The 10,451-nt window shown below is 40.5% G+C and overlaps 1 protein-coding gene across 1 annotated transcript; it reads left to right on the top strand.

Moving 5' to 3' along the window:
* The first annotated feature begins 264 nt into the window (after nt 1–264).
* LOC107785300 (uncharacterized) lies at nt 265–2,173 on the top strand. The gene is made up of 2 exons (XM_016606574.2): nt 265–381; nt 1,097–2,173. The coding sequence occupies exons 1-2, from the start codon at nt 265–267 to the stop codon at nt 2,171–2,173; spliced, it is 1,194 nt and encodes a 397-aa protein (XP_016462060.2).
* The last annotated feature ends 8,278 nt before the right edge of the window (nt 2,174–10,451 follow it).

Genomic DNA, 10,451 nt, shown 5'->3' with positions numbered 1-10,451 from the left:
GGCGCCGTTGCCGGGGACTTAGTTATTGATTGTTTATCTAAGTTAAGCTTTTATTCGTTATTTGTTCAAGTTTTAATTTTTAGTTTGCTTTATTTGTGATAACGCAGGCTCTTCTCTTGAATGCGGAGGAGTAGAAGCGCAAACAATATCCTTCCTCTTGATCCTGAGATCGAACGAACACTTCATAGATTGAGGAGGGAAGTTGAAGCTAGAACTTGAAATGAAAGAGAGTTGGACATCGTAGTTCAACCACAGCCAATAGAGATGGCAGGTATTGAAGGGCGTCCGGTGATAGAAGCTGCAAGGCCCAATCTTGCTAATATGACTCAGGCAATCGTGAAGCCTGAGATCACGGGTCACTTTAAACCCAAACAGTACATGGTACAGCTAATTCAGTCCATAGGGCAATATGTGGGTCTATCTCATGAAGACCCGCAGAGGCACATTCAGAACTTCCTGGAAATTACAGACACTTACAATTATCCAAACGTTTCCAAGGACTATGTCAGGCTAACACTATTTCCCTTTTCGCTGCTAGGGGAAGCTAAGGAATGGTTGCAAAAGGAGCCCGCGAACTCAATCCATAATTGGGATGATCTAGCAAGGAAATTCTTAATCACATTTTTTTCCACTAAGAAGATAAAGTCGCTGAGGAGCCAGGTTATTGTGTTTCAACAGCGAGATGGCAAGACTCTTCGTCAAGCTTGGGAAAGATGCAAGAAGCTACTCAGAGATTGCCCACATCATTGTCAAACTGGTGAAGGGTTGGGTCACACTTTCGTTGATGGGTTGGATGAGGCATCAAAGATGAATCTTGACTCAGCATGTGGGGGTAGTTGCATGGCAAGACCGTATAGTGAGATCCAGATCCTGCTAATCAATTTCACTGCTAATGATAATAATTGGCAAGGAGATGGGGACTCACGAAGAGCACTTAAACAAAAGGCAGCAGGTGTGATCGAGCTTGATGATTTCTCAGCCATGAGGGCATATATAGCGAGATTAGCAAATCAGATGAATAAGATGACAATGCACCAAGCACAACAGATGCAACATGTGCAATAGATGTCTACTTACTGCGAGTTATGTGGTGAAGGTCACACAAGTGGGGCAACAAGCTAGAGGGCCGATGAATCAAAATGCTCAATATAATAACACATACAATCCTAACTGGAGGAATCATCCTAACTTCTCTTGGGGTGGAAATCAGAACATCAGGCCTCAAGTGAATTATAATCATCCACCTCAACCTCTACAACAATTAGAAAAGAGTTTGACTGACATGATGAAAAAGCTCTTGCTAGACAATCAGAAAGTTATGGCTGAGAATCAACAATTGCGCACAGAGTTCAGAAATCTAGAGAGGCAGTTTGGCCAAATGGCTAACAATAAGAATATTAGACCTGATGGAGATCTCCCAAGTGATACAGAGAAAAATCCTCAAATCAATGCAGCGACGTTGAGAAATGGGAGAGAGTTAGTAAAAGTGCCTAAGAAGAAAAAGGAGCAGTCTGGGTTCGAAGAAGAAAGAGTGCCACAAATTGTAGAGGTAGATGAGAGAAACAAAATAGAGTATGAGCAAATATCAGAGAGGGTGTCACCTCCTTTTCCTCAAAGACTGAGGAAGAAGAATGATGACCACATGTTTCACAAATTTTTAGATATGCTGAAGCAGATACACTTGAACATCGCTTTGGTGGACATGCTCCGTGAGGTTCCAAAATATGCAAAATATATTAAGGATATAGTGGCGAATAAGACAAGGTTAACTGAATTTGAGACTGATGCACTTACTGAGGAGTGCACTTCCAGGATTCAACATAAGCTTCCACAAAAGCTTAAGGATCCAGGTAGTTTTACCATCCCTGTGAGGATTGGTGAAATTGATGTGGGTAGAGCCTTGTGTGATTTGGGTGCAAGTATCAATCTGATGCCGTTGTCAGTGTTCAAACAATTGGGATTAGGAGCTCCGAGACCCACCACGGTGCTACTACAGTTATCTGACAGATCTTATGATTATCCTGAGGGGGTAATTGCGGACGTCTTGCTGCAGATTGGGAAGTTTATTTTCCCTGCATATTTTATCATCCTAGACTACGAGGTTGATGAGTTAGTTCCTATCATCTTGGAACGACCTCTTTTGTCCACTGGAGATGCCATTGTCAAAGTCTGAGAATGTAAGATGATCCTGAGGGTGGACAATGAAGAAGTGGTCTTTAATGTATATCGAGCCATTCAGTTGCCTCGTCATTACGATGACCTGGCCATGATTTCTGTGGTGAAGATAAATGAACCAGCCGTAGAGCCAAGTGCATTTAAAGAAGATGCACTAGAAAAGACATGGATGCTGTTCAATCACTTGGAATTGGAAGAAGAAGTTGAGGAGGTGTTTCAAATTTTGGATGCATCTTGTGAACGAATAAGAGAAAGATCCTAGTTTGAGCCTCTGGATAGGGTAATCGGCTTGCTCTCTAGACCCTCAGTTGAGGAGACTCCAAAACTTGAACTTAAACACTTACCATCTCATCTTCATTATGCATATTTAGGTAGTTCTAACACTTTACCTGTGACTGTTTCTTCTCATTTGTCTAAATTACAGGAAGAAAAGCTCTTAAGGGTGCTGAGGGAGCACAAACATGCCATTGGTTGGACAATGTCTAACATAAAGGGTATTAGCACTGCATTCTTCATGCACAAAATACTCATGGAGGAGGGACACAAGCCTAGCGTGGAACATCAACGCCGCCTAAATCCAATCATGAAAGAGGTAGTAAGAAAAGAAGTGATTAAGTGGCTCGACACAGGTATAGTATTTCCCATCTCCGATAGTAAGTGGGTTAGCCCTGTTCAATGTGTACTTAAAAAGGGGGTATGACTGTTGTAGTTAATGAACAAAATGAATTAATCCCAACTAGGACTGTGACTGGTTGGCGAATATGCATAAATTATAGGAAGTTGAATAATGCTACACGAAAAGATCACTTCCCCCTCCCCTTCATTGATCAAATGCTTGACAGGTTAGCCGAACAGGAATACTATTGTTTCCTTGACGGCTATTCGGGGTATAATCAAATTGCTATTGCCCCGGAAGATCAAGGAAAGACCACTTTTACATGCCCTTATGGCACTTATGCATTTAAGAGAATGCCATTCGGGTTGTGTAATGCACCTGCGACTTTTCACAGGTGTATGATAGCTATTTTCACCGATATGGTGGAACGGTTTGTGGAGGTTTTTATGGATGATTTTTCTATGTTTGGTCCTTCTATTGATGAATGCTTGACCAATCTTGCTAAAGTGCTTGCCAGGTGTGAGGAGACTAACCTGGTACTGAATTGGAAAAAGTTCCATTTTATGGTACGTGAAGGTATAGTGCTGGGGCACAAGGTGTCCAAAGATAGAATGGAAGTTGACAAAGCTAAGGTGGAAGCAATTGAAATGTTGCCACCACCGATTTTAGTGAAAAGAGTTAGGAGTTTTCTGGGACATGCAGGTTTTTATCGCTGATTTATAAAAGATTTCTCAAAAATTTCTTCTCCTTTGTGCAGGTTGTTAGAGAAGGATGTGTCGTTCAAGTTTGACGATACTTGTCTGAAAGCATTCGCGGAGCTGAAAAAGAAATTAGTGAGTTCACCAATCATAGTGGCTCCTGACTGGAAAGAGCCATTTGAGCTGATGTGTGATGCTAGTGATGGTGCAATTGGGGCCGTGTTGGGCCAGAGGCGGAGAAATTTTTTTCACTCCATTTACTACGCAAGCAAGACTCTTACTCTTGCTCAAATAAATTATACTGTGACAGAAAAGGAGTTGCTTGCTGTAGTGTAGGCGTTCGATAAATTTCGAAAAGAAAGATGCTAAACCAAAGCTAATCCGTTGGGTTTTACTCTTGCAGGAATTTGATTTGGAGATCCGCGACTGTAAAGGAACAGAGAATCAAGTGGCTGATCACTTATCCAGGTTAGAAACACGGAATCATGTAGCTGAGGGAGATGTCATCTAGGAAACATTCTCGGATTAGCAATTGTTGGCCATTACTGCTGGGGAGGTGCCATGGTATGCAGATTTTGTGAACTATCTGGAAAGTGGATAGATGCCGCCTGATCTTGAACCTTATGCTAAAAAGAAGTTCCTGCGAGATGTGAGGTCATATGTGTAGGATGAGCCATTTCTGTTCAAATCTTGTACCGATCAGTTAATGAGAAGATGTGTCCCCGAATCGGAAATAAATGCTATCTTACATGACCGTGATGCATCGCCTTATGGTGGTCATTATGCGGGTGACAAAACGGTAGCTAAGGTGTTGCAATCGAGTTTTTATTGGCCATGGTGTTTAAAGACACCCATGAGTTCGTGAGGAGGTGTGATAGGTGCCAGAGAACAGGAACAATGACGAAAAAGCATGAGATGCCATTGCACGGTATTATGGAGGTTGAAATTTTTAATGTACGGGGAATTTATTTTATGGGTCCATTTCCCTTGTCCAGTGGGTGTAAGTACATTTTGGTGGCCGTTGACTATGTGTCAAAGTGGGTGGGGGCCATTGCTTTTCCTACCAATGATGCCAAGGTTATGGTCAAATTTGTGAAAAAGCATATCTTTACAAGGTTCGGCACTCCGAGAGTGATGATTAGTGATGGGGTACCCATTTTTGTAACAAGATCTTGGACAATGTCTTAGCGCAATATGGGGTCAAACATAAGGTTGCAACTGCTTATAATCCTCAGACTAGTGGGCAAGTTGAAATCTCAAATAGAGTGATAAAGCAGATCCTGGAGAAGACGATTAGTGCAAGTAGGAAAGATTGGGATGCAAAGCTTGATGATGCTCTATGGGCATATCGGACTGCCTACAAAACTCCAATCGGATTCTCCCCTTACAAGCTAGTTTATGGGAAGGTATGCCATTTATCGGTGGAACTTGAGCACAAGGCCTATTGGGCGATAAAGAAGATGAACTTTGATGCATAATTAATGGGTAGAAAGCAGCTGATGCAATTGAACGATCTTGATGATTTTCGCTGGCATGCGTATGAGAATGCCAATTTATATAAAGAAAAGACCAAGCGCTGGCATGATAAGCATATCCACCATCGCGAGTTTGAACCGAGCCAATTGGTTCTCTTATTCAATTCGAGGTTAAGACTCTTTCCGGGGAAGCTCAAATCGAGATGGTCGGGCCCGTTTGAGGTAGTGAGAGTCACTCCATATGGTGCAATTGAGCTGCGCATCTTAGGTGGCGAGAGAACATTTCTAGTGAACGGACAAAGAGTAAAGCACTATTATGGAGGTGACTTTGATCGTCATAAGTCAAAGGTATTACTTGCCAATGATTAGACAAGATTCTGTGTCGTGCCGTGATGTTAAATCAGGTGCTTGTTGGGAGGCTACCCATCTTTACTTCTTTCTTTTATTTTTATGTTTTATCTTATTATTGCTGTAGTGTTTGTTTTTGTTTTGCAGGATTATAAGCATAGGAGAAAAAGCCATTGGAAGTGTGCAAAAGCGAGTTAGATGGTGAGAACTAAGTGTGGGGTGCCCACACAAAGGACCATGCCTGGGGGAAGTCTGAGTACCCCGTGAGCAGCTATTGCTTCGGCCTTTGGCCTTTCAGGGAGTTTCTTGTCCACCCTAGTTATTGTTTTGCTTTATTTGTGCATTAGGGATACTGCACTCTTTTAAGTATGGGGTGAGAAAATTCTCTAGATAATTAGTAGTAGGATGTTAGAAAAATATTAACTTCTTATTTTTGTTTTCGTAGTTGTGTAGTGTTTTAGTATTATAGTAGCTATGAAAATAATTGAAAAAAAAAGTAGAAAAAATTGACTTTTCCCGACGTGGATCTCCTAGACAGTTTTCTTGAGGGATTTTAAGTCTAAGGAAAGAGGACAAAAAGATTTTCTTTGTATGTAGTGTAGTAATTCCCCCTTAATTTTTCTTTGTGCCACAGTTCTTTTCCAAGGGTTTTGTTTGAACCAGGTGTAGTTAGTTTTATTTTTTTTAGGAGTAGGAGCCATTATGAAATGAATTGAATTGAAGCAATATCTCTTGTCTTTGTTATGCCTTGAGAATTGTGAATACTTTGGTTATGACGCTTAGGCTCAGTTTTTTACTCTTGTATAAGTACCTTAAATTGTATGATCTTAAATTTGCTTAACTGCTTTGACTAGAGTGTCTTGATGAGTCCGATCCTGAGTGAGTTATGTGCCATGTGTGTGTGAGGTTTGTGTGTTATTCTGTGCATTGCATTAGATGTCTAGAACTTGTCCCGTGTGTTTGCAAAGCAAAATAGGATTTTTGTTCAGTCTTGGAAGTGATATAGGCGTTTCTTTGTTGAGCCAGATATATATAGTTTACCTGCCTAATTGTTAGGTATCGTGGTTAACCCCTTTGAGCCTGTAATCCTGTTTCTTTGGCAACCACATTACAAGCCTTACCCATTTGTTTGAATTAACAATCTATTTGAACCTTTTAACCTCTCATGAGCACTTGAATTGTAATGATTTTGTAAAAGTTAAAGTGTGGGGTTGTTGGTTTGGCTTTTGAGTGGAACTAATGAAATAAGGAGAAAGGTGCACTGTTTTGAAAAAGTAAGAGCCACGTGAATTGAAAAAGAAAGAAAAAAATATATATGTAGTTGTATTGCTGTGAAAAATATTCCTTGATAGTGGTGACTCTTGATGTAATTGTGCTTAAAAGAAGTATGGAGTAATATACATTGATGTGAAGGTGGAGTTTGTTTTGACATAAGTATGGGGTTAGAATGTTAAAGTATATGTATTAAAGTGCTTAGGGAGGTGTAGTCACTCTTATTGTAACGACCCGACCGATCATTTTGAGCTCTAGCGCGTCGTTCAATAGTTTGAGGCCATAAGCAACTTCACTTCAGGTATTATGACTGGTACGCGTGGTCGGAATTGAAATTTCGGAGGTTCAGAGTTGATTTGACAAGAAAATTTTCATTTTGGAAGCTTTGAGTTGGAAGAATTGACTAAGGTTGGATTTTTGAGTAAACGATCTTGGAATAGGGATTTGAAGGTTCCAACAAGTTCGTATGATGATTTTGGACCTGGGCGTATGTCCGGATCGGGTTTTGGATGACCCGGGAGCATTTTAGCGCATATTGTGGAAATTGACATTTTGGAAGCATTTCATAAATTTGGGTTGAGGTGTATTTCAATATTATCGATATCCGTTTGGGATTACGAGTCTGAGAATATCTCCGTATGGTTATTCTGGAATTGGGAGCGCGTCCGGAGGTGGATTTGAAGGTCCGTAGGTCATTTTGGAGTCATTTGGCTAAAGCTAGAAATTTGAATGTTTTTGAGAAGTTTGACCGGAAGTGGACTTTTTGATATCGAGGTCGGAATCTGATTCCGAAAGTTGGATTAGGTCTATAATGTCAAGTGTGACTTGTGTGCAAAATTCGAGGTCAATCGGACGTGATTTGATAGGTTTCGACATCGAATGTAGAAGTTTGAAATTTTAGAATTCATTAAGCTTGGAATGGGGTGTGATTCATGAATTCGACGTTGTTTAATGTGATTTGAGGCCTCGAGCTGGTCCATGTTATGTTGTGGGATAGGTTGGTGTGATTAGACGGGGTCCTTGGGGCCTCAGGTGTGTTTCGGGATGGTCTCGGACCATTTTCCTTAGTTTTATGATTGCTGGTTTCTGGTGTATCGGGTATGCATCGCGATCAAGGAATGGAGGACGCGACCGCAAAGAGAAAATTGGACTAGAGGGGTCAGATGTTCTATGCGATCGCGGAAGTGGACTCACGATCGTGTAAGAGGGAGTTCTGAGCTAGGAAATCACGTCTTCGCGTTCGCGAAGTTTGGTCTGTGATAGCGTTGTTCTGGATTGTTGTATATCGCGAACGCGTGGGAAAGTTTGCGTTCGCGAAGAAGAAGCTTTTGGGCAGCTGGTTGTTGGCCTTCGTGATCATGAGGTGATTTCCGCGATCGCAAAGTGGAAGGGCCTGGGCAGTGTTCTTTTAAAATCGGGGATTTGCCTCCTTTTCACTTCATTTCTTCCATAGGAGGCGATTTTGGAGCAATTTTGGAGTGTCATCTTTATCATCTACTATAGGGTAAGTGATTTCTTCTCATTGTGAGATAAATACATGGTCTATATACGGATTTAGACATGAAAATTTGTAGAAATTTGGGATTTTGAAGAAAAACCTAGAATTTGTTATTTTTGTATTTTGACCAAGCAATTGGGCATGGAATTGAGAATAAACTATATATTTGAGTTCGTGAGGTTATGGGTAAACTTTATCTTCAAAAAATTTTGGAATCTGGGCACGTGAGCCCGAGGGTGATTTTTATCAACTTTTCGATCGGGGTTAGAAATTATTATAAATTGGATTATATTGAGTATTTGAGTATATATTAATGGGTCTGCATAATTATTGGCTAGTTGTGGAGCGTTGGGCATCGATTTGAGTTGATTGAATGGCTTGGGAGCCGGTTATGGAACTTCGGAGCGAAGTAAGTCTCCTTTCTAACCTTGTAAGGGGGAATTCACCCCATAGGTGAACTAAATTATTATGTGCTTCTATTTGTGGAGGCTACGTACGCACGAGGTGACGAGAGTCCGTACGTAGCTACTAGCTATGCCTACGTCCAGGTAGTTTTAGGCTCACATCATGCCTTGTTGATATTATTATTGATTTATGTTTATTGTTTGCCTTGTGCGGGAGCGAGATTGAGTCTGCTTATTAAATGTTTTGAAAGGAGTTGAAATTGAAGAATTTAAGATTTTAAAGGTTTCATTTGAAATTCGTAATTTCGAAAAGAATTGAGGAATATTATAATAGCTTAAGAAATTTATGTGTAACTGCGTCGCATGTATGATTCGCGAGCGGGATAATTTCCTTAAAAAGCTTCAAGTTGAATTTCCCTTATTTTGAAAAGAATCAAGAACGCGATATGATTTTAATGTTAAATTTATATTTGACCGCGTCGCAAGTATGATCCGCGAGCGGGGAGATTCCTTAATTTTATATTTGACCGCCTCGCACGTATGATTCGCGAGCGGGGTATTTCCTTCTACCACTCTTATGGGATCGGTCCGTTTGCCTCAGCAGGATTTATGTACCACACTCTCATGGGAGCGGGCCTTACGCCTCAGCAGGTTAATAGATGCATCTATGGTTTGCGCCGTTCGACCCTCGGCAATGCAGAGTTTACTTTTATGTTGGATCGGGCCGTATGCCTCGGCATTTCCTATATATATATATATATATATATTATCCTCATGGAATCGTGCATAACGTTTGGCAAGAAGCCAGTGTATCTGAGGGTTTTTCCCTGATTTGGATTATGGCAACCTCTTTGATCAAATCCACGATATCTATATACATGCTCCGGTTACGGAGGGAACTTGTTAGTTGAGATCTTGAGAAAATTGTAAAGAGGAAAAATTGTACTACGTATTTTATACTTGTTGTTTCATATATTTATTCTGCCTCATATTCATTCACTTCTTTACTGCACCTGATATTATTAGACCACTAGTAAGTGTCGAAGTCGACCCCTTGTCACTACTTCTTCGGGGTTAGGCGGGATACTTACTGGGTACGCATTGATTTACGTACTCATACTACACTTGCTGCACATTTTCGTACAGGTACACATATGTTTAGCGGCCTCGTGGGCGCAGAGGCGCGATTATGGCGGGGATTTAGGTGAGCTGCATTCTGTACGACGCACCGCAGCCAGCAGAGTGTCCTTAAGAGTATTGTATTTTCTTTCCTGTCCAAGTTGCATTCCGGATAATTATTGTATTTTATTTTAAATTTCTAGAAAAGGCTCATGCACTTGTGACACAGGGTTCTGGGATGATTATGGGATATTCAGTATTTAAATTTGTAAAACATTGGTATTTTATTCTGTGAATTCATCTTTTACTAGACAAATTGAAGTAAATTTACGATTTCAAAAATATTAAAATGAGAATTTACTACTTATTGGTGTTGGCTTGCCTGACAGTAGTGTCCGACACCATTACGACCTTTCAAGGATTTTTGGATCGTGACACTTATATCCAAATGTATCCTACGTGACCCGCAGCCTACATTACAACCAATTAAAAACATACTTGATCCTAGACTGAATGAGCTCGATTAGTAGAGTAGTACACTACGGGCAAGCCTATGGCGCATCTTTTGTGGCATATGAATGTTATTTCTGAGAGTGAGTGAATTCTTCCTATCTTGAGTTCCTAATTGTTCTTAAATTTTAATGTGTATGGAACTACTTTCTTTTGTTGTGTGAGGGTACTTGATTCATGAATGAAAGGTAATAATGTCATTGACCTATATGTTAGAGTAAGTTAGTGAGTGGTGAATAATGCATGGTACTTGTGAGTCAAATCTTGAGGTGAAGATGTTGCACCCTTATGCTTAGTCTATTTTAAAGATTCTTGGTGTGATGAGTTAGGAGAATT

Source organism: Nicotiana tabacum, chromosome 22 (genome assembly GCF_000715075.1).
Source record: "Nicotiana tabacum cultivar K326 chromosome 22, ASM71507v2, whole genome shotgun sequence".
In the NCBI taxonomy this organism is placed as follows: Eukaryota; Viridiplantae; Streptophyta; class Magnoliopsida; order Solanales; family Solanaceae; genus Nicotiana; species Nicotiana tabacum.
Note: the sequence above shows the minus strand (reverse complement) of the source record. Positions and strands in the feature narration are given on the sequence as shown.